This window comes from Echiichthys vipera, assembly GCF_963691815.1.
Source record: "Echiichthys vipera genome assembly, chromosome: 20".
Lineage (NCBI taxonomy): Eukaryota > Metazoa > Chordata > Actinopteri > Perciformes > Trachinidae > Echiichthys > Echiichthys vipera.
In genome coordinates this window covers 17,618,794-17,644,099 of record NC_139845.1, presented here as the reverse complement: position 1 = coordinate 17,644,099, position 25,306 = coordinate 17,618,794, and the positions used below count along the sequence as shown (strand labels likewise).

At 41.7% G+C, this 25,306-nt stretch overlaps 2 protein-coding genes across 2 annotated transcripts in view; one reads left to right on the top strand and one right to left on the bottom strand.

Annotated features, from left to right (window-relative positions):
- camk1da (calcium/calmodulin-dependent protein kinase 1Da) overlaps positions 1 to 6,704 on the top strand; it is a gene marked incomplete at its 3' end in the record, with an annotated part of 63,070 nt that extends 56,366 nt beyond the window's left edge. Inside the window, exons 7-11 of the mRNA XM_083935172.1 lie at positions 3,055 to 3,167; positions 4,489 to 4,567; positions 4,703 to 4,790; positions 5,534 to 5,795; positions 6,580 to 6,704. Coding sequence (XP_083791298.1) covers positions 3,055 to 3,167; positions 4,489 to 4,567; positions 4,703 to 4,790; positions 5,534 to 5,795; positions 6,580 to 6,704 — 667 coding nt within the window. The remainder of the gene's footprint in view (positions 1 to 3,054; positions 3,168 to 4,488; positions 4,568 to 4,702; positions 4,791 to 5,533; positions 5,796 to 6,579) is intronic.
- Positions 6,705 to 17,831: 11,127 nt separating this feature from the next.
- The window catches only part of ccdc3a (coiled-coil domain containing 3a), an 11,021-nt gene continuing 3,546 nt past the window's right edge, over positions 17,832 to 25,306 (bottom strand). The window contains exon 3 of the mRNA XM_083935508.1: positions 17,832 to 20,193. Coding sequence (XP_083791634.1) covers positions 19,888 to 20,193 — 306 coding nt within the window. The 3' untranslated portion in view covers positions 17,832 to 19,887. The remainder of the gene's footprint in view (positions 20,194 to 25,306) is intronic.

Genomic DNA, 25,306 nt, shown 5'->3' with positions numbered 1-25,306 from the left:
GAATTTGACAAAAAGGGTATTGGATTAGAATCGCAGACTTTCCCTTTAATATCCACATATGAAGATTTGTCCTCACAACACCAGTTTTGTACCTGAGAGATCCAGCTGTGTGTATTTGTCTACAGAATTCTACTCGTTTGTTGCACTCAAATATTTCAGGTGTACTGTTTTTCCTCTTCACAAACGTTACACACCTCTTATGAAACATGCATAAATAATAATTGCCATCTACAGAACTTGAAAACAGTTCTGCATGGACATCTGCCTCCTTCTTCTGATGAAGCAGTCTTCACAGAATGACTCACCTCACACACAAATCCACTGGCAGAGTTGTGCTGTAAAAACACTTCCACATTTTTCTTATGAAGCCGGTTGGCATCGTTTTGTCATGCGGTAACAGTTAGCAATGCTAGCGTATGCTAATGTGTGTATGGAGCCCTCAAAGGTCATACAGCTCTACTCTGCTCTGGAGTGAACTTGAACCTCTTGCATCGTGTATTTGTTGATTTTTCCCTGCCAGTGTGTGTGTGTGTGTGTGTGTGTGTGTGTGTCTGTGTCTGTGTGTGTGTCTGTGTGTGTGTTGATGACGATGTTGTGTGTGTGTAGTCATCAGGGCCAGATGGAGCTCTGCTGAATGGCCTTTTATGGACATGAAGCTGCAAGCTAGACTTCTCTTTCTCCACTTTTTGTTTTTCTTCTGCCAGGTTACCACACACACGCACACACACTTTCACTTATTTGTGTGAGTGTGTGCATGTGTTTCCGTGTACATGAATACAATATCTGTGTGCTAAGTGTGTGTGAATGTGTGTGTGTGCTCCACCTGACAGAGCCATTATTATCGTGAACATGAGGTCAGATCAGGGGTCAGAGGTCAGCAGCAGGTTAATGGGATGCAGAGCATGCGACGTGGCGGAGAGAAGCTTGATCTATGCTTGAGGCATCCATGAGTGTCGCGATTGTCTGCATCGACAAAGTGACATCACACCATCAGACAATGCGGCGGATTTTCGCCTGTCCGTGCACATCTGACATTTTCTAACTACATGAACGTTGATTTGCAGTGACAATGGAGAACTTCTATGAAACCATGCTGTAGGCGTGATTTTTCCGATATACCTGCCCCCTACAGTTACAGGAGAATATTTGTCTGCAGGAGAAACCTGCGCGGAGTATAAAGAATCCAAATGTTTGCTCTCCACCTCATGCTTTATGGGTCGGTGATGTGTCTGTGATGTATAAAGTGAAGGTCTCTCAATGTTCCTCCCTTTTGTAATATACATTTGTCTATTTGTGTGTGTGTGTGTGTGTGTGTGTGTGTGTGTGTGTGTGTGTGTGTGTGTGTGTGTGTGTGTGTGTGTGTGTGTGTGTGTGTGTGTGTGTGTGTGTGTGCGTGTGTGTATGTGTATGTGTGTTTGTGTGCGTGTGTGTGTGTCTTTATGTCTGTAAACCATGAGGTTTTGGTGCAGCTGCCATCTCAGTGGAGAAAGTGTGTGCATGTGTGGGTGAGAGTGAGTGAGAGAGAGAGGAAGAAAGTGCGGCTCCCTGCTGGCAATTAGCACAATTAGCGTTGGGATTCAGACCTTGTTAGCTTTTAGCTGCTGCTCAGGTGGAAAGATCACATCAAGTAATCAGCCATGATAATCGCCTGGATCCTGAGTGTTTGTGTGTCCGGGTGTGTGAGTGTGCTTGATGGAGTGGAGGGTTAGCTGAGTGACAGTTGAGTATGTAACCAAATGAGAAAAATTAGAAAAGCCTTACTTTCCTCACGGAAGGCAGACTCTTTCTTCCTGGCTGGTTTCCTGGTTGTTGTTTTTTTAATTCTGTGTGTGTGTGTGTGTGTGTGTGTGTGTGTGTGTGTGTGTGTGTGTGTGTGTGTGTGTGTGTGTGTGTGTGTGCGCGCGCGTGTATGCGTATGTGCGTGTGCGTGTGTGTGTGCGGACGGAGAACGGCATTTTAATGAGTTTTTATCTGAATCTCTTGGTGCATCGAGGACTTTAGTAATGAGGTGCAGATGATGTTTCTGGTTGAGCAGCAGCACCTCTCAGTTGGCTCATTATGGAGAGTCAGACTGGAGCCTGGAGCTTCAGTTCATTTGTGATTTCACGTTAACCTGATTAAGGTGATACAGCCAACTACAGACAGGACCTCAAACAGAGAGGCAGTCACATTAGCCACTGCTGGGACCAACATGACTCTGTCCCCTGGCACACATACTGGCAAGAAACCAACACACTTGCACGATTAATGCTGCCTTAACATGCTATGCTTTGTGAACTGGAGATTACCAGTGCGTTGGGTTCAAGTGCTTTTGTTGTCGGAGTGAAATGTAACATCGCGGACACACAGATCCTGACCTGCTAGGTAGCATCTGCTCTGGGTAGGTAAACTAAACAATAACTGTATTTTTAAAAATGTGTTAACACATGATATTGAAATTGTCTATGTCACTACATTGTATAGGCTACAAGAACGATCCACTAACAGCAGCAAAAAATGTTTAATAGCGTGAAATGCTCACCATTCACTACCCTTGCGTTGCGTTCCGCCATGTTGAAAAGGTCAAAAGTTATCTCATCTCGGCAACTCGAGAATATTCCACAAGCTCCCAAGAAAAAAGCCAATGTGAGGGGGAATTCATGTGCATTTTTCACATCGTCTTTTGGTATTTACCATATTTTCCATAGGACATGAAGACTCCATTAAAGAAAACTAGTTCAATCCAACTGAATGTCTGCATTCCTCAATTAATCTGTCTTTTACTTTTCGAATTCATTGTAATTGGAAAATGTTAAAAAGTGTCCATCACTTCTGAGTGTTAACAACTTGAAATAATCATCTCAGTCCTTCATGAATCATATAATAAACAAGTGTATTAAGTCATTACTTAGTGAGTGGGTTAATAGATAAATCAATCGGTTAACAAAGGAGTGAATAAATTGTTTTGTACAGTATTGAATGACAAAGTGACAATGACGGAATGAGGATGAAACTAAACGAATGAGCTAATAAACGAGTCAGTGAATCTCATCCGATCAAACGTCTCGTCTGCAGGCTGTGTGGCTACCCTCCGTTCTACGATGAAAACGACTCCAAGCTGTTCGAACAGATCCTGAAAGCCGACTACGAATTTGACGCTCCGTACTGGGACGACATATCGGACTCTGGTGAGTCTTCGTCTTCCTCCGTCTTCTGCTTCCTTGACCATTTTCTCTTCCTCTTCCTCCTCCATCCACCACACATATGGGCCACACACCACCTCTCCATCACAGTCTCTGACATCATCCACCAGGAATGAATGTCTTAAGTTGCGTGTGTTTGTGTGTGTGGGCGCATGTGTGTGTCAGGTTTCCTCTTGAAGCAAAAATAGCTTGAGCTCAAGACGGGGTCGGAACAAATTGAAATCAGCCAAACCAGTGTTAAATTTTGGGTGTTGAGGTTTTCACCTTAACTGAAGATGGAGCTGAGTGGTGACACTTTTATACCATTGTCATCCTTTGAAAGCCAAACCCAATGTCTCGGCTACTATGTACACACATTCAGTTCAGGATGAATTTTGACGGTCCCTTTACTCCTCATCTAACGTCATTATCAGGTTGAAATTCTAATTTCTGATATTCCGGACAAGCTTTAGTTGGTACATCACTAATCCATAAACCAATCACTGTCTGATTTGTGAAACACTAATCGACGGAGGAATTACTTTGACGCAGCACCGGCAAAGAAACCTCAAAGCTCCAGCACAGACACACACCACTGACAGTTACAAGCTAACAAGCTAACAAACAACAGAAACTAATAAAAGACGCTAACTGCCAAATTCTGTAACAACAGATTCCTCATCTGAGTCGGGGTCTCGTCGAAACTATAACTTAGTTGCAGATCGCTAAAGAGTCCCACCTGCCATACCAACCTTCGCTGCCCCTCCGCTTCCTATCTGAAACTCGCTCAAACATGTAGGCCTATGGCTGATGAGCTGTTGCGTGCTTCTCTTTCAACTCGGGCCTCTCAAAGTGCGAGCACAAGCAGCGTTGGGTGGGGCGAGGCCAGATTCAGAATTTCTTAATGAGAGAGAAAGAGTAGATGTGCTTCCAGCCCCCTCTCTGAGTCTTTTTCACTTTCTATACAGGGGAACCATGTTTAGCAAAAATATTGATTATAGCAGAGACTTTTTACAGACTTTAAAACGTGTCCAGAGTGAGACTTTAAAATATGGGTGGAGTCTATAAAAACCTTTAGTATCTTCTCTCCTCGATCAAGGTGGTACCAAAGAAAGTCCTAAAGACTATCTACAACTGTTGCTGATGAAAAAACAAAAAAGAACATGTTGAGCCATGCAGTTGAGAAACAGTATTCAAGTGATATTAGGTCTTCAGCGCTCGCTAAGAAAACAAAAACTTCTTTCACAGTGCTGTTTAAAGTTTGTATGGGCTTTGTATAAAGTTGTGTCAACGTTTTCTGGCCTTTTCCATGTTTTTTTCCTCCCAGCCAAGGATTTCATCAGCAATCTGATGGAAAAAGATCCAGCCAAGCGTTTCACCTGTGATCATGCACTCAGACACCCCTGGTGAGAAACACACACACACAAACACACACACAATGTCATACACAAGCTAACAAAAATGCCTGAAAATCAATACAGATATTGATGTACCATCAGATGTGTTAACAGAGAACTTGTTTGTGTGTATTTATATATTAGGATCGCCGGGGATACAGCACTCTGCAAAAACATCCATGAGTCAGTCAGCCGACAGATCAGAAAGAACTTCGCCAAGAGCAAATGGAGGGTAAATTTTGTTTACTGCGGTTTATTCTTTGCGGTTTCGGTCTCTGTTGCAGCACATTACTCCAGTACGACTCCTCAAACCATTGTCTGTGTTTTAGAAGAGGAATCACTCCAGTAAAAAACAGGCATGCCACATGGTCAGGAGTTCACCTTTTCTCCTGCAGCTCTTAGAAGAAGACGGAGTAACCTGCAGACTCTTTAAGAGCTGCTCCTCACACACACAGTATGTCATGTCCAGCTATGGCTGTAAATAGCACATCCAGCCTGTGTAATATTTGGACCTCAGATGTTTCTTATCGAAGATAAAGTGCAACAGAAGACCATATCATGGTAGTTTTTGCAATAGTACCAGTTCATCGAAAGCAGATTCTGGTCTGTAACTTCAAAGCCACTATGAAATAAAAAAAAAACATGTGGATCATTTCAATGACATGATATAAAAACGTCCTGAATATAATCCCATTCAATCATGAAACAGTGCATTGATCTCATGCCGAACTAATAGATAGAAATAAGACCACCACGTAACAGTTCGGCTCCTTCTTACCTCTCATCTAATATTCATTTGGGTAACACCTCTGAATGACCTCTTTCTAATTTAGAGACACGTAACAAAAATAAACAAGATGCTATTAAAATGCTCTTTTACATTCTAATCCCACTGTTTTTTTTATGAGACGCAAAAACTGAGGCAAAGGGAGAGCTCTCTGTTTTTAATTTTCTTAATTTCCTTCCTCTCTCCAGCAAGCGTTCAATGCCACCGCCGTGGTCCGGCACATGAGGCGGCTGCAGCTTGGCAGCAGCATGGGAAGCAGCATGGATGCCTCCAACCCGACGATCAGGACGAGCCAGACGCAGAGGCCAGCCCAGAGCCAGAACCAGGCGGGCCAGAACCAGCCAGCTCAGAGCCAAAACACTGACCAGGCGGCGCAGAGCCAGAGCGCCAACACCGCCGCCAGCAAAACCCCTTCCATAGACAACAACATAGCAGCCCCCCGCAAGGAATGTGAGTATGAGTTACTGTAATAGTATCAGAAAGTCCGGAGAACATATGTTTATTACAAAAAGTTAAAGAATGCATCTTTTGCTAAACCCCTCCCCTCAAAAGTGATTGTCCAGTTGTAGTTTAGACCAACATGACTCTCGGTAGTTTTTTAGGATTTCCAAAACCAAAAACATGAGCAAATATGTAGGTAATGGGTAAGCAGTGTTTGTCCCCTCTTACGTAAGTGGCGAATTTTAGCATGCCTGGCTAACTAGCATACCCACCTACTTACACAGCGTTACTTTCAAGACCAGCTATGCATACTTTGCTATTTCTAGACAAAGTAACCCCGTGTCTAGACAGCAAGTGCATCAGACTTGTCTCTAGATGGGACTTGAATAGCGTTAAGTCCATTTTTTTGGTCAAAACACGCTTAAACGCCAGGCTGATACCCCAAAAAAGGCTGAACAAATAGATTTATATATACATTTTGCATTGTGGGTGGAGCAGAGCGTGTTGTGGACCGGAGTATCTACCAGATGTGCTCGGCCTGCCAGACATAGAGCCTATCGTAATGTGTTGTGTCATCTCTAAACGCAGGACCTCAGCTGATCCGGCAGGCTGAGCCGATCTAGTACCTGCACTGGTATAGACAGTCACTTCCGTATTGCTAGAACACTGTCAGCATGTGAGCGTGTGTCTGCCATCAAGACACAGGGTAACAAAAGAGGGTGTGGCTTAGAAAAGGGTCCATGTAAAAAAAAAATATATCACTGTGATCCATCTGCCAACTCTTTCATCTCAGGTGTAACTGCGCCGGTCACACTCTGCAGTCTGGCGTCTGCAACCTCATCTCCCGCCGTAGGGGCAGAGCTGAACCGGCCACATCCTTCAGCGGTTCCCGCCCCCGTGCTCACAGAGACCAAGTGACGCCAGGTCCCGCGGGGAACCAGCTGGGAGGCCACAGCGCTGTGAGGCAGAGACGGAGTGATACGGAGGATGACAGGAGAGGAAGATGATCCCCCCCTCCTTTTTCATTCCTCCCTCTTCTCACTGCATTTCCACTTGGATGAGCCCCCCAGCCCCCCAGCAAGTTCCCCGCCCTGCTCCAGGGAGAGCAGGGGACTTAACCTCCCACCCACCGATTCAAGCCACAAAGCTCCATACTGTATGCCCATCGCCCAGCCGTATAGGAATCCTCCCACCACAGCAACAGCGCAGACTCTCATTGAGGATGTTTCTACGGCCAGGTGTGATTTGTTGCCGTTAAATGATAAATGGGTGTTAGTTATTGGTGGTTGAACGTGTGGGCAGGTGGTATCATATTATTCAATGTCAGTCAGAATCAACTTCCCTCTTGAATTTGGTCTTTCCTGCTCCACTTTATTTCGTTTTTTTTCCAAATTAGGTTTGACTGTTGACAACTGGATGTTTTATTTGTTATTAGTACTGTTAATGTTAAAGGTGGTATGTGTAACTTTTAAAAAGAAAACACATCATTTGGTCGCCTTCAGGAGATTTCCCTCCACACCTGACCTAGTGACAGAGGTTGACAGGTCTTCTTAGGGATGACCGCATTAGTTTATGCTTATTTTCCTAATATAGCAAACTAATGTAACAATGATTTATTCATGTTAAATAGCTACGTATAGCACCTTTAAGACATTTTGTATGTCCTTATGTTTGTCTGTTTATTTGTGCTTTAAAAAGTGCTTTAAAAGTACCATACGACTGTTGAGATGTAGAAACATGAGTAAGCGCTTTATGTATTTTGCACAGAGGGTCAGATATGTTTTCAGACAAAGATTAGCCATTAGCCATTTACATTTATCAGAGAGTAGAGATTGTTAACCTTTATTTTAAAAAAAAACAAAGAACCCACAGTGGATGTGAGAGCATTGTACAACTTGTATATTGTCTGAAAGATACTGATCTGTTTATTATTTTCTTACTTTATTTGACTTTTATAACAATCACCCTTTAAGGGACACACATACAGGTTAATAATAAGCATGCAGCAGGTTTAGGACTGGTTTTAGAACTGCCTTCAGTTGAGTATGTTTGCGATGAAACAATAGCTTGACGTTTGATTTCCTTAACTAAGGAGCGGTAGCGCAGTTTGAAGGTGGCTTAAGAATGCAAGACATGTTTCAAACCATCTCCATGCTTCCCACATGGGTCCTCAAAGTATTCGGCCTGGAGATAAAATCCAAGATGGAGAAGCTGTTCCTTCCCCTTCTAAAGACGCCATGATCTCACCTTTTCTCATCATCAAGCTCAGGAGTGCTCAGGGAAAACGGCAGCTGCACTGTGAGCTGGTTTTAAGTTGTTCAGTCAGTGTTTTTGGTCCGAGTGTAGTGGCATCAGACATTTGCTTTGTCCTATAGTCAAATGCTAGGTTAGTCTAGCTTAGTTCTCATGAGTAGTAACATGGTCCAACAATGGTAAATGTCAAGTATTGTTGGGTCTCTGTAAATCATAAATAAGTCATAGAGTGTGGTCTTGACCTGCTCTATATGTAAAGTGTCTTGAGATAACTTTTGTTATGATTTGGCACTATAAATAAAATTGAATTGAATTGAATTAAAGTATTTATTTGCCAAGTTTACAACTAGAATGGCACTAAAAGACCTCCGCCAAAGCCAATGGGGCATTCACTTGCTCATTGCTACTTATCCCGACTTCAGTGTGTTCATGAGCTTTAAGTCAAAATGCGGAAACAACATGGACGCTACAAAGAGGATGTGTTGTATTTGCATGACGACAAAGAGCAAAGAAACGGATCAGGTGAGCCATGAAATATTAGCAGGAACACATTTTTCTGATTATCCCGACACCACATGATTTGTGTGTCCGCCCTGTAATTCGGATCCGCTCCGATATTTAATTCATTCCTCCTTTGCCCATGATATATACTTCCACCAAGCCACCGCGAGGTAACAATGCTTGAGTCATCCACTCCCTACTTCCAGTTGTTCTGAGGGTTAGGATTTAACAATTTAAGGTTTAAATTGACAACAGCTCAGTTTAGGTCAATATCTAGGCTGTTTTTGTTTTTTTTTCATAACAGATCGACAGCTTGGAGCCCAGTTTAATTGATGATCCAAGTCTGATAGGACAGACTGACATTGTTTTAAGTTGTTCTTGACTGAACCTTCTCATGACTCTGACAGGACTACAGTGGCTTGGGTTGTGATGACATAACACCGAGAGCAGAGCTGTACAATGTTGGGTGCTAACTCGCATATCAGATCGTCATGATGCAATTCTTCTGATCCCTTTATTGTGAATTATAGCCAAAGACTGGTGCTGGGTAGGCAGCAATTTGGAATATTCTACTTGATGAAATTGGAACGAACTAGTCAGATAGAAAGTGGACTAAAAACTAAACTAAGGGCTGAACTAGAGCTGCAAATAGAAAAAATGTATTCACCTCTGACCCCTCCCTAAACTGTTGCCATTTAATTATTGTTATTATTATTATCTATACAGAGTGCTGCTGAAAAGAAGGACATTTTCAATCATGCTTGTTTTAATTCGTATGCCATGTCAGGAGGTGTGAAGCCACAGCTGGATGAAAGTCAAATTAGGGTAATAATGACAGTAAATCAATACTCGCCCAAGCTCTCTGGAATTCACTTAGGGCTCACTGCAGCGTCGTTGTGTGTATTAAGTTTCAGCTTTTTGGCACTGAAGATGCCCAAAACAAAGCATGACAAGTCATTTGTGAATGCAGCTCCAAACATGTCTCCCCCCTCACTGTGTTCTTTGTTTTCTGTTCTAATACTTCCTACTTTTACTTGAGTAACCTTTTCAATGCAGGACTTCAACTTGTAATAGGATTTCACAGTGTGTATTAGTAGTTTTACTTCAGTAAAGGATCTAGAACCACTCTTATAGTTGACATGAAGCAGAATGTAAGGGAAAGACTATCAGAAATTGGTTGAAGTTTTACTTTTTGTACCCACTCACTGTCCCTGAATGTTCACATCAATATGAAACGTGTAAATCTGTAACTTTATATTAGCATTCTGGTTGTAAGCTATCATTACACTGACTGCAATAGATGGCTCACAATGTCATTTCTGCTGTTAAGGGAGTTTAATCATTTTTTTGTGTTTGTATGAACATAAAAACAAGGCAAACCCTTAAAGGGCCTTTTCTCAGATATAATGGAACTAGATGGCGCGCTGCTTATGAAAAAAAAAAACATTTGAAAAACTCAACAGCAATGTCTCTTTTGTACTTGTGCTTGTGAGAGCGCAAGATGTAAACATTATTGTTGTCCTCCTCGGCTGAGCTATAACGTTAGCTAGCTCAGGTTAGTATCGGTTAGCCATTAACTAATCTCCAAAAGCTAGGGATGTCGATCTATAAGCCTCTCGTCCATGATTGGTAGGCTTCCTTCTGTGTGGAGTTGGAGGGTGTAGTCCGGTAGAGAGAAAATAGTTCCTTTATAAAACCTTTTTTAACGTTCATGATGAATTATTTTTTTTATGTGTTTTTGGGGCCGCTTTGCGCAACACAAGTCGAGTTCCATCTAGTTCCACTATATTAGAGAGACTCCAACACTCTTTAAAACACTCACACAACGTCAGGGTTTAGCATTAATTAAAACATGCTAACAGAACAGACATTGTTGACCCAAATGCAGTTGGTTTATGCATGTTGTCCTAACAACTAATCCAGTCATAACAGAATTTCAGTTCAATCATTTTGGCAGGGTTACATGCGTAAGAGGAGGCAAATTAGCATGATTCGTTATATTTTAAATGTGCGTTCAAAGAGAAAGCTAACTTTTTAGTGTTTCATACTGATTTACAACACTAACATGCAGTGTTAATCTCCTGTTGCATGACAGCGCAGTTCACCTTCCAGAAATACATATTCATTCGGCGTGCTCTCGTGTTACATTTTCTTTAGTAACGTCAGTAAGTCAGTCCATGTAATTATCCATAGTTATTGAGGGGGACTGTCAACCATTTAAGGGCTTTATTCCAACACAATCACCTTAATCTGATAATTCACAATAACCATGTAAACGTCCATATTGATTGCTATGCATTTTTTAAAACATGTTTTAAGTGTTGTTAAAGCTTTTTCTTGGAAGTGGAATCAGGATACAACATCAGCATGCAGATAGTTTTAAAAAAGTAGTTTGGGGAAAAATAAGTACAAGACACTGAATCTCAATTTCAATCACTTAACCGTTTATTAGCATTATTATTCTTATTGAATGAGCGACACTGTAAAAGGGGTGTGCCAGGTTTTTCTCTGAATGGTCAGCCAACACTGTAACAATGTTTCAATAAACGTGATGTTGTTTGGGTGGGACAAATGTATCGTGAGGCAAGCAGAGAGTTGAGGTTCATGCTGCTCTGTGGATTTATGTCTGCCATTTTAAAAAAAAACAGTTTTCTGAATGAATCTTCCCATGTTAAAGATGCTACTGTAAATATACTGTAAATATGAATGGTCATTTTCAAGATAATATTTCCAAATGTTTTGCTGTTCAGGTGTGTGAGAGTGAGTGAGTGGATGAGCGAGTGTGTCAAGGGAAGTTGATTGTATTCTCTATGGAATGTTTCATGTAAATCCCCTTTACTCCCCCATTGCAGTCCGCTGTCCTATAAACTGTCTAACACGCTGTGACTGCCACCTGCACAGCCACACGGTGCAGTCGATGCCATCAGTGTTCCACCACTTCAGTGTCAGTCCAACTACAAGTGAAAGCATCGTTACTGAACTCAGGCTTACGTTTTTTGCCATTCTAAAGGAAGAAATCCAAAGCTGTGACCGACTCAGAAACACACTGTTACGGATGAGCGGCGGCTCCGAGCCGCTCTCGTCCACCCTTTCCCCTTAGAGCTCACATTCCTTTTTTTTTTAACAGACGCCGTCAAAAAATATGAAAACACAAGCATGTCAAGAAAAGTGCTTCAAGAATTCAACTTCACCATGAGTGTTGCATAATCTTATATGCCCTTGTATGATGTTCGTATCTCTGTATTATGTAAAGACGCACACAGGTTGAGACGTTTGAGTCCAAAAAAGGCAGAGTTTCACTCCTACAAACTGCTTTCGTGAGGCCGAGATAATCTCAATGGATATTGGATCCTAGCTAACTGATTTTATTTCAAATAAGTGGATGTATTAATGTAAGTTGCTCTAATGCTGATTCCCTGCATACATGAATGACATGGCGTGATAATGCATTAATAATAATTTAGACTATTTTTTATTGAACCAATTGGCAGGGAATGTTGTTCTTCATGTAGCTATTGGCTATGGCGCTTTTTTTATTATGCTAACTTGCTTCCTCGCATTCTCCGTCCTCCCATGATTTAGAAATCGTTCCCTCTCCACCATCATGAAGGATGTTCCCATCCCTTAAATGCACCTTGAGGACACAAGGAGAGAGGAGGCCTCTGGAGGAGCTTAGAACGAGGAAACGCTGGTGTATCCTACACTGTAGTTTTGACGTGTAAATGCCACACCTCCAGGAAGCCTTCTGTCAGTATTCCACGTTAATTTCATCCGTATTTGTGCATGTTTTCTGACAGCTTACGGATACAGGCGTAACAGAGCAGTACCACTAGAAATCAGTGTAGTTCCAGTGTAGACACCACCATATGACATGACTGAGAATATAAAAAATAGCCGAATGGAATGGTGATGTGTAAAACGTTTTGAAATCTACGATGTATGGCCTCCCAGACCACCACGTCCACAATGCTACGTCTGCTTTTGCTTCATTCTTAAGAGGTATATCATGACTCCCTCCACCGTCACCATGTTTGTTGTTGTCAGAAACGTTTCACTCTAGGCTATCTTGTACTAGATGTAAAGCTTAACATCCATGCCAACTTAAAGGACACATGGGTGTATGTAGAAGGTGACGGTTACATGGTTTGAAATGAACGTATCTATTTTCGTACAGAAGCATAAACAAGCCTTGAGACAGACGCTATGAAATCGAGGATTTCTTATTGACAGCTTGGGCTCATTCTTCCTCGCAACTCTATCTCACACCCTCGCTGGGAGGAGCTAAGGCGAGGGAAGCGAAACATGTCGGCATAATAAAAAGTACCCGCCTTCCTTAGGCTACATAGTTAGCAGTTTAATTCTACACAAGAATATATGTTTGTTGGCTAAGTTCTACAACTGATGGTCTACGATCATCAGACTCCTTTGTGCTAGAAAAGGACGTGAGTTCACTTATATGAAAGGGTTTCGATATAAAGCTGTGCTTCAGTTTAGCTAATGTTAAAAACAGGCCTTCAAGAACTGAACCAGTTAGAGCAGCTCTGCCTCTGAAAGCTGTTTGCAGGACTTTATAAGGAAACTTTATACTAGCAGCTTTTTGGGACCAGTGTCTCCCTGTGGGTGTCCTCGTCCACAGCCTGCTGTCAGCCGGCTGTATTGTATTTACTCTCTGCATGTGACCACAACAAGCTCCCATCCTGTGCACCGTCGTCACGCCGACGACACCCTCATTTCTCAGAGTGGGCACCGCCTGCCGCACTTATTGTGCTGTGATGATGATGTCTTTCCGTTAATGGGGCTTGTATATCAGATGCCTTCGACAATCATGTGCACATATCAGAGTTACCATGACGACACAGGCCAGAGCGACTGATTGTGTTTGGTTTGTCTTTCTCCTGGAATAAATCCTGAATGATCGTAATGACTCCATGTTTTTTTTGTCTTGTGTCTGGGCGGGTTTATGAGTACGACTCATAGGACTACATTTCCTACTAATGTAAACCTGTGTGTGTTTGGACTCACTCACGGGATCCATGCATGTGGATATAAAGCAGACGCCACAATTTTTACCACTTTGACCGACATATTGCCTATAATTATCCTGCACAACCGATGTTTAACAGACAGAAGACTGATGTTGCAAACACAAGGCACATGTTGTCTTCACTGGCACATGGGATACATTATTAGGGATAAAGCATTAAAACATGTTGGCTACAGATGTTATGTCCCCATTTAAAACGTATGCCTCCTATCCTCAGCCTCCTTGGGTTTGCACTCCCATATCCACTCTTAAATGATTCTGCAGTTGCATTCAGGGTTCAGTAAGAGTTCAAATAAAAACTGGAGAGACCACTCAGCATTTCACAAACATCTTTGAATCTTCACAGCTGTGGAAGATACAGTCGGTATTGATAAGCTATTCGTTAAAATAAGTAAACCAACATAAGCCACCAACATTAATTTTTAATGGTATTTTATTTTGAAAATCAATATGCAAGTTATTGGAAGATGTGAACATACTGCCCGGGTGTTTTACGGTCTGTCAGGTCAAAACGTGTATTTGTTCCTCAATTCAGCCTCAGCTGTACTATACTAAGACCTGCTTAGCATCAGCATGTTAGCATTGTCATTGTGAACATGTTGGCATGCTTACGCCTGCACTGCTAACATTGCTGTAGTCTCTTTGTTGCATTGTCCACATGGATTCAGGCAGATGGTAGACAGCTAGCCGGATATCATTTTAGCAGATGAATACAGGATGGTAAAATTAGGTGCCTGCAGAGAATACCAGCAATGGTATTTATATATATATATATATATATATATATATATATATATATATTTCCTTTTTTTTTTGTATTTATCTGCATATATCCGTTTAGTCAAAAAGTTGTCTGGACCTAAAACTCCTTAAAAAAGTATGGATATTTGTGTGTTGTGTGAAACAAATTGCTTTCAAAGTCAGATAAGCTTAGGCTTTGTAAAAATTACAGGAGTTGGTGGTTCTCCGAGGGCACTACAACAACAAGCTAACACGTCACGTTGGTATATCAAGCCATTGCAGTGGTTTTAAAGGATTGACTAAATTTAAACTGGCTTCTTGTGAAACAAGCCGGTTAATTGATGTCATCTCTCAACTCCCACTCCAGTCTCCAGTCTCAAATCTCTTATTGCACTGTAAACCAACGACCAGCCCATGGAAGAGAAACTTTCTGCCCGGATATCCAGTGACTATATCAAAGTGCCAGAAAAAATTGCCGTCGTCATCAGACTGATAGCCAATAGGTCCTTGCACTTTAGTTAAAGATACACTCGTGTTTTAAAGCAATCTCAACTCAAGTGACTCATTGTAGCTTAAGATGATGATGTGTTTTCATCGCTGAGTAACATTAGCCCGAAGGTTCTTATTTACTTATCACAGATAAGTTGTGTTAATATTGCTCTGTTATGAGCAGAGTTTGGCCCGGCGGAGCTTCCTGTGGTTCAACTCATCACACACTGAAGCGTTTTCCTCCTGACTGCCTGTTTATTTCGCTTCAGCATAGAGTAATGCTCACACACACACACACTAAAGTACTGAAATGAAAAATGTGACATCAAAGTATTTTACATTCCTTTGACACTCATACACAATAACATGCACACATATACAAAGCAGCAGAATTGACTTCACTCTCTCCCACACACAAACACACACACACACACACACACACACTGCTTGTTGACTTTGGCTGTCAGGCCGTACTTTAAGTGTGTTTGTGCTCTGATTTCTGCTTCTTTAAGTGATTTCTCCTCATCTTTAATTCAGGGCTTCACCCTCCCATCGTCCTTTTTTCGCTGCAGGCTTTCTTTCCCTCCTCTCTCCGCACTCCCCCCCAGAGACACATTGTTTTTTTCTTTAATATATATATATATATATATATATATATACCACTAAACTAATTACAGACAGATCATCTGAAACAGTGAGATAATGCACAGTTTTGAAGGAAAAAAGAGTGCCCGGGAATTAGAAGTGTGCAGAGACCATCCGTGTCATTTGGACAGACAGTTCTGAATGCAAACAGCAGGGGGTGAGATGATGTTTCCCTCTGCTGTCCCAATGTCTGTTTGTGCAGTTAGTAAGCTAAAAACCAAACCTGACTCGAAAATGTGTTGAAAATCCTCTTGCAGAAGCACAATTCCCTCTGCAAGGACCTCAGGAAACACTTTACTTTGAAGAGGAAAGCCTTTACAATGTTCTTTTAAATACAGTTACAGAACTCATCCTCTCTCCTTCGTAAAGAGGCAATCTGGTGAAAAAGTGTATATGGTTCAGTGACAGCTGGTTTACTAGCAACCTCAGTGCTTACCATATTGCGTATCCAATATGCATTCAATATCTCTGTTAATAGTTTATACATGAAAAAAATTGTCTTGATGGCTAACTTGATGAATGTATCTGCCAAAAAAGGGATGATGGGATGATTTTAGGCCACAATAACACTTTAATGTCATGTGAATTGTCATGACATTGGGTGCCTGCTGCTTGCATTGGGCCAGGGTTTTCCTCTTCATTTTCAATACTCCACCAACAAGTTAATGTTATATTGTGAATGCAGCCCTGAAATGCATATTTCACCACTAATATTCCACACTAATATTTGCTGTTATTTCCTTTGGCATATCTCAGTGATATTGTTGAAAACTTCATATTGCCAGGCCCAGCAACCGTAACCAAGGGAGGCGGGACTTAACAAAGGGTAAATTCTGTGGAAAACACTAACCATTTGAAATATCAACGTGGTCTCATGGGAGGGCGTATAAATAGCACGCCACTTTTCATGACTTGCATGACTTTTCGCGGGCATGTCTACGCATATTAAGCTTTTCGCGTGTCATTTCACGCCCGTTGTTCCCCAGGGTAAGGGTTAGGGTTAGGGTTAGGGTTAGGGTCTGGGTTAGGGTTAGGGTTAGGGTTAGGGTAAGGGTTAGGGTTAGGGCATTTCACGCCCGTTATTTCAGCCATCCTTCACATGAAATATTGATTTAAAAACAACCCTCTGACAGAAAGCTCCACCACTTCGTATTTCTCCGGAAAGTAGCGGAGAAATACGAACACGTGGGTTTTCCCTCAATGACATTTGTGCGTGAAATGACAACGCCATCTCTGCACAATACAAGTCAATTGAGACTACATGGCGTTAAATGACACGCAAAAAACATGACATGCGTTGTTATTATACGCGAGATGGCTTAAGAGAAATAGCGTGTCATTCACACGCCTTTTAGTGAGACCAGGCTGGAAATATTGAGTCCTTCGTCAAGCAAATGTCATCAACAGCACAGTGTGGGTTGTTCAGTTGTTCTATGCATGTCTGGCTGCTGCAGCGTTACAAAGATACAAAGTACTTCCTGTTCCTGTCTTACTTGCATGCTAACTAAGCATAGATCAAGATGTCTGCCACACATTTAGCAGGAAGGAGACGATGTCGGATAGGATGTAAAAACAGAGAGATGTCATTATTCCTTGTTATTTTGGCATCTCCATCGGTCATCCACCGCTCCTTTGTTCCTCACTATCACTGTCCGGTTGTGTGCCACATGAGAGAAACTGAAATTTATCTTTTGACGAATGCACCTCTCTCTCTCTCTCACCCTCTTTGCATCCCTCTCCATCCACCCTGCGTCTCGTTTTGTCGTGATTTGGTGATTTGTTTTCCTTGCATCCACTGTGTTCTCGTGATGCGATGGCTGTTCGCCTCTCTTTTCCAGACTATATTAGAGGAATATTTCAGCGATGCCATGCTGTTCAGGACGTTGCTGCCCACACAAACACATTCCAGTCACTTGATGGACCAGACAGACACACACACACACACACACACACACACACATCTCTTCCTCTCCCCAAATAAAACATGTGTACACATAACGTCTCCTCTGACCTTAACCTCTCTTTACACTCTCTGTGTGATGCTGCAGGGCTTAACTGAACCGCTGAGTGTGCGTGTGGCTGTTTGTTTTTTTGTACTCCAGTGACCCAGATAGTCTTCTTTGATTCTTTAACACATTCACACCGATGTTCATCAAAGTTCCATTTTATATGCAGAAAAACATTCATACAAAAATATCCACAAACAAGCTGATCTTCCAGACTGTGCAAACTTTGAATTCATAATAAATGAACCTTCTCAAACAGCACCATTCTCAGTTACAAAATGACAGTCTAAGAGAAAGTTAAGAGATCACAACATCGTTCAAATTAAATGCAATGTTTCTTATCATTGCTCCACCAGGCCGTGATAACAAACTTTGATGTTTTTGGTTCAGTTTGGTTGTTCGGTTGTTGCAGAATGTCCTTTAATATATAAGTCTTTCAATTACTTGAAGCTGCTATAACCAATATTTTTATATTAACAATGGGTCAAATTATTATATTACTTGTACAGAATCATTTATCTCATTTCTGTTCATTGATTTGGTTTTCTGGCTGCAACTTTAATGTTTTAATTCAATCTAATTGTTTTCACCAGTGTTTCCAAATGCAGCAGGCAGCTGTTTTCTGTACACCACTGGCCCAGCACCGAATAGTAAACAGACAAAGTTAGCAAATACACAAATTGGAGCATTCCCATAGCGTTAGACCCTCCTACCTGACCGTACCTAGATAACGTCTTTCAGAATTAATGCCCCCGATGTGTAACACTTTCTGTTATGAGGATTCATGGTAAAAAGTTAGCAAACCTAAAACAAGTTGAGCCCACTGACATTATTTTTAAAGCAAACTTCACCCTCAAAAGGACCATTTATATATGAGTTACTCACCTTTCACTAAAATATTTGTTATGACACTTCCGCTACTCGTTTGTCGTTTGGACATGTAGTGTTGTGTGAGAATTTGTAAATGGATGTTTTGATATAGTTTGCTGTCGTTTAACGTGGACCACTATTTCTTCAATGCAGTTTTGGATTCTCCATTCTCTGTAGAGGCATGGGACCAAAACAGTGTTTTCTTCATGAATTTAAGGCAACACTTGATAAGTAACTGATATACAGAATGGTCATTTGGAGGGTGACGTGTCCCTTTGAGACTTGACAAAGCTCCACCAGAGCCACAAAATATATTATACACTCGTTTTCACAGGCTGAGAACTCCATCCAACCTGTAAACTGACTCTGACATGAAGTGGAGTGTCCCTTGAATTAAAGTCCTAGTTCTTGTAGTCTTGCTCCAGCATAAACAGACCTATACATAACTTTATTTTGTTCCAAAATATTGACTACTTTTACTTCAGGTTGGGCAAACTCACACTCCTATAAAGTGCTGCGGGGATGACAAACTTTTATAGGCCAACCCAGAAGTTAGCTTCATCCTGGTTCTGGGAAATTGGATTATTACAGAAAATAAGTTGTTGGGTCTATGTAAATCATAAATAGGTCATGGAGTGTGGTCTTTACCTACTCTGTAAAGTGTCCTGAGATAACTTTTGTTATGATTTGGCACTATAAATAAAATTGAATTGAATTGAATCGAAGTGGCAAAGAAAAGTTCATGATACTTGTACATTTTGTTCACCAAGATAATCTTCACAATTGAACACCACATATAAGGAATTTTGAAGCGTAAATGCAATCTCCACAACTAAAAAGATAACTTTAGGCTATGACCGAACTACACTACCCACTAGTTTCTGTGTGGCATGATGATGTTTGTAGTCTCATTTAGCCACTCGTTGGCAACCGCTTTTTTAAAGACACGTACAAGCTTCGAAAGTCCCAAGCGGCGTGTTGACTGACGTATTTTATCTCATAGAACAAAACATTAAATTAACCACAGACCTTATTTAAAGCACTTATCAAAAACCCATTCAAAAAAACCCATTGACTTCGAAACAAGGGAAACAGGAGTGCATGCTGACTCACTTCGGGGTTTTCGTGCTCATTCCTGCAGTACTCTATAAGCTCCTGCTTTTACTGTTACTATTGTTGCTCACAGCTGTGCTTTGTGTTGAAGCAAAAACCCATCCTATGTGATCACGGCCTGATAAGAGCACAGGCAGCGGAGCTACACTACTGCTCCACCTGCAAGAGCAATCATGGAGAACACAAAAGCTTCATTCTCTTACAGGAAACGTTTTCCTCTGTTAGATGACCACAAATGGTTCTAACAATCACCCTTGTATTATAGCAATCAGGCTTACAAAAGAGAGGTGTAGTTTATTTACAAGAAAATATGTTGATTATTACTTAAACTCATATGTTTCTATTTCTTTGTCCCTTCCACAGAGACCGCCCAGCAGTCTCTCACTCTCCACGGCCAGTTTTCAGTCCAGGTGGGTGGCAGTTTGGGGCAGGTGATGAATTAAAGTTGCACTCTCTTGTGTATCGTCGTGCTTGCGTAACGCCCGGGTAGGGGCTCCTCCTGCGTTATGGCGTTGAGGTGATGCCCCACCCTTCGCTCTGCAGACTTCAGCTTCTCTTGCAGCTCCTGCGCCTCCTGCTCCGCCTTGCGTGTAGCTTTGCGGGCGTTCCTCAGGGAGCGCTTCACCTTCCGAACGCGCTCCTTCAGCTGCCTGTTCCTCCTTTCCGCTGCGGCCAGGCGCTCCTGCATCTTACGGCCTCGCTCCTCCTCCTCGAAGAGTGCGGCCTGCACCGAGGAACACAGCAGCTGGAGAGAGGAGGAAAGAGGGTAAGTGAATTAACATGCAGGAAGGGTTGTTTTCTTAACAGAAACTGTTGTAAACCACCAGCTGCAGTCTTGTCAGGTGGTTGTGTACTGTGGGAGCACGAGTGATGTGATTTTCCCAGCAGCATCTTTGAGAAAGTGAAACAATCTTTCTCCCTTTGATGTCCACAGTGCTGTTATTTCACTATGAAGGAGGGAGGAAGGGGAGATAAAGTGGAGGTCCCGACCCTCATTTACATTTATCCACACAGGTTGTCTACTACCAGTGCAAAAACCCCAGGAGATGACGTTTATGTCCGTGTAACATAAATGTATCACCCCATGGACCTCCCTTCCCTCCATGACAATGCGAAGGGTCACATACTTTGATGTTTCAGGGGCCCCAATTTTCCATCTCATTGGTGTGGCAGAGCTGACCTCGAGCAGCAGGGTTAACAGGGGTGAGTGCTCTCGTATTCACAGTGGGGAATGCATGTGTGTTCATGAACGACTGCACAGAGTCTTAGAAACATACAAACCTGAGAAATGTCGTCTCAGTTGAGGCCAATGCCAGAATGCACCAGAATCACCAGAGGTTGCGGGTCCACAGTGTGTCGAGCGTATGAATTATGTGGATATTTTTTTGCTTTGCCAAATGCATTGCAACAACATACAGTATATGAATGATTTGCCCCACTCGGCAATAATGAACTAATTTGCATACTGTCAAAAGAACCTGCCGTGGCCTGTTCACACCAGCCTCAGACGGCTACAGATGGTGATAATCACAATAGTAACTTTTACATAAGGTGTGATTTTGCTACGGTAGGATGGGAGAACATTTCAGGAAATAATTGGGGTGAAACTTTCTATGAAGACCGCAGCTGTAGTGCATTATGAGGGCATTCATAGTGAATTCCAATCCACTCATAAAATCACACAATGCTTTCTGAAGCACTATATCAACAGTCATAAACTATTATAGACTAGTTGACTGTAGCTTATAATAAATGATGTCAGCTGTTATAAGCATCAGTGTCCTAAGTTATCATGTGTTAAGTACAGTGAAGTAACTATTGAAGCATCTTTAATAATGCATACTTTGTCATAACTGTTTTATTATTGTTGATTTGTAAGTAAAGTGTAATGATGGCCATTCTTAAATGATTCTTTGCCGCATCATAGCAAGCTTTGAGTCCTAACTACAGCTGATAGTTTATGTGAGTTTAGGTAGTCATAATGTAATACAAGCCCCACCAGTCAAGTTTATTACAAGTTAAGAACATCCATAAGACGCTTGAACCTATAAATCATCACTATAATGTTTTATGACTGTTGATTAAGTGCTCCAGAAAGCATGATGCGCCTTCATAATGCCCTATAGACTTTATAGTCACACTTCATAGAAAGAGTTACCCTAATTTGCTTTTTTTTTGCCAAGACTTAGATAAAAAGGTAGACTATTTGAAGATTTAACACGTAAAATGTACTGTTGGCCCTGAAACAAGGTTCTGATATGCAAAGATTTAGCATGTTCTGGAATATTTTAAGGAAACAAATGTTGTTATTTTTCTTCAATATATATATATATATATTTCTTTATAGGTTCAGGTAAATTAAGACTAACCATTTCATTGCAGAAACAGTTTGTGTGACAGTACGGTTTGTGGATCATCCTGAGTAATGGGGATACATGTTATCTTTTGATATGGAGCAAAGGTCTCCAGCTGGAGTTGAACCAGGGCCATTATAATTACATGCAATGTGCCTTGGACCACTGGGTCCCACATTTTTTTCAATGTCATTTATAATGGTAGAAAAAAACCTTGAAAACCAAAAGCTTTTTTGTAATTTCGGTGAACTGGTCTTTCTCTCTTCCCATTTGTCCAAACAAAATTCAAGATTATGTAACACTGGAACATTTTTTTACAGTTGGAAGCCATTCTCATGCTCATGGCGGGCTCTCAGTGGGACCCCCTAACACACACACACACACACACACACACACACACACACACACACACACACACACACACACACACACACACACCACCTGTCAAAACATCCGGGTGTTACCTGCCTGCTGTTAGCATCATCTGAATAAACAGCGTTTAGAGAACAATTTGAAGTCCCACCCATGCATGTACAAAATGTCCTTGAATTGAAGTATACAAACATTTGAACACAGAAAGACAGCGTCTCTTTTGAGATATCTCTCTCTGGAGTTGGTGGAGACCAAAAAGCAGAGCTAAGAGAAGTGTGAATATTTGTCAGGTGACCAGAAATCAAACTCCAAATGAATGCTAATGTTGCTCCGTATCTCCTGAATCTATAAATGAACAATTGTTGCTGACATGATCATGATCGAATCAAATTTATGGCCAGTGTTGTTTTCCACTTGCCACTTGTTTTCCCCATGAGGAAAAACTATCAATGCAGCTTAAAGGTTTTGCTCATTTCCAGTTCATACTGGTACTTTGTGTTTCTACTAGAACATGTTTAAATGCTTTAATGTTCCAAAAACACATTATTTTCCTTAGTCTGTCTGAATTTCCCTCTATTCACCCTCTGTCTGAAACGCTCTCTTTTAGCGCCTGTCTCTTTAAGAGTCCCTTCTGAAAAAGCCAAGTCTGCCCTGATTGGTCACCACATCCAGGTCTTCCACATCTGCGCTCTTTGCGTCTCTGCACCATCATTGCAGCTGGGAATGACTGTAAAGGCACTGTAGCGGCACTTTCTTCCTATATATAGTGTAGTTGTGACCAAGGGTGTAGTGCTATATTTTTTACTCCCGAAGCGCACCTTTGACGCACGCGTATGAGTGCATTCGCATTATTTAAATAGTGCACCTTTTCTAAGGCTGTGTAACCCACTGTGAGTCTACATAGACCTAATATGAGTCAACTGTATGAAGGCCTTTACACACCGGGGGCATCTTCATTATTTTGCAGTTTAATATATTTATAACTGTTGTGTTTCTCATGAGTACTTTCACACAGAACGTGAATATTACACGGCGAAAAAAGTGACGTTATTTTTTCAGATCAAGGTCGATTTTACGGGTCTGGTTGTGACATCACAACTGTACAGAAGTCCTGACGGCTCGTTTAAAGACACGGTTTCTGAAAAGGCTGTCTGCATTTCTCTGTAGATTGAGCGTTTTGCTACTTACACAGTATTTATATAGCACCTCAACCTGCTTTACAATCCCCCCCAAAAAAACATGGAAATCTAAATATAATATGAGGCCTTTAAAGTAACTCTTTATAGGTTTAAAGGTCTCTCTGACGGATTAGACAATGTTAACCGCATTCAAGACGTATTCATATCTGGTTGAATGTGAACTAAATACACATCTGTTGTACATATGGAAGACATGGCCTATTTTAATGTCTGCCATTTGCTGTCAACAGATACAAGAGTTAGACGGATCACTTGTAAGTGTGTGTCTGTGTGTGTTCAGGCTGACTTGACTGCTTATTGATTTCTGCAGACTTTTCATTCCTCTTTAAAACCTACTTTATATAGAGACTCAGCATGAGCCCCCCTGCTACACAGAGAGTTTCGCTACTGACGTCTACAGACAAGCCGGGGGTTTCTCCTCTTCTCCTGAGATTTTATTTTGCTTTGTGTGTGTGTGTGATTAGAAAAAAAACAGACAAAAAACAGGAAAAAGAGTGAGAGGCGAAGAGATTGAAAGGACAAAAGAGAGGCAGAGAGAAAAAGCAAACAGACGAGACAGAGAAAGTGGAGTTTTAACTACAGGGTGAAACAGGCAGACTGTGTTGTCTCCTTTTATTCCCCAAACGTCCCCATAAAATGAGTCAGAGACTTGTTAAAGGTGTTTACATGACTGTTACAACACAGTATTCCCTCACTGTGGTTCTAATCAAATCATTAGAGTGCATGTAAACATGGAAATGTGCTGATTAAGAAGTATTTGAGGAATTTGTGTCTATCTTGCTGTGACCTACTGAGAGAAAATGTGAAAAAAGACAGAGAATAACGCTGTGCTTAGAGCAGTGTCCTGGTAAAAGCTGCTCTGAGTGCTGCTGATAAGAGAAGGCTTCAACAAAAGCTAATTGAAGGTTCTGGCAGAAAAGAGGAGGAAGCCTCTATCCTTCTAGAGGGGCGTCTGGTTCCCACGAGTCTGAAACCAGAACAACCTCCAGACTGACAGTGTTTAAACCCATGTTGAAGACCTCAAAGCCCTGAGAGAGGGATCCAGCCATGGAAAGACTTTGGAGATTCTGGAGGTAGATAGTGAAAAAAGGAATTGTATCTTGTTTCTTTTAATTAAATTTTAATTACAGTCCAGAAAACAGAAGCAAAGACAGAGAAGAGAGTTTGTCTCTTGTGGAAACATGGACGAGTCAGGAGGGACATGAAGAGGAAAAAGAAGGTCCGTCTCCTCTTCTTCCATAAATTCCTGAAGCAAAACACCTGTTTTGTACCGTCCTGCCTGAAGGTCGCGGCCTCTACATGCGAGTGCTCGTCCTCTAAATGAGCAGTGTCTTTAACCCTGTATCACTTAAACTTTAAACAGTAGCTCGGAGCCTGCAGGTCAGACAGAGAGAGAGAAAGAGGAGGACACCACACCGCTCAGCCTCTCCTCATTTGGTTCTGAAGTTTTCACAATAAATAAATGCCATAAATCAATGCTGGAAGCAATAGCCTTGACTTTCTCAGCGTCTGTTGCAGGCAGTGTTCCGGTCAGTCAGGTATAAAGTGTAACATCCTGACACTCTGTTCACAGGCAAGCGTGGCCAGCTGGACTGTTGCCAAATCGCCATTGAAAGTTGAGGACAGCGCAGCTTTGATTTGTAGCGTGTCAAGCCCGTCACGCAGCAACAAGGGTTGGGAGTCAGTTTTACAATGCCTCGCTTTGTTTACTAATCTTTCCGTAGCCCTCAGAGTTTTTGTGCGTCTTGTCCAACTTTTTTTGAACATTTTCATCCGACCAAATCTGCAGTAAACACTCCACTTCCGCATCACACCAACGTGAATCTTTTGCCCCATTGTTTTAAATGTCCGCGCATGGTCCCTCCTCCTTTTTTCTATGTCCCAATAGGCTCGCATAAAATGACGTCAGAACCGCCGTAGGCCTCGTGCTCGT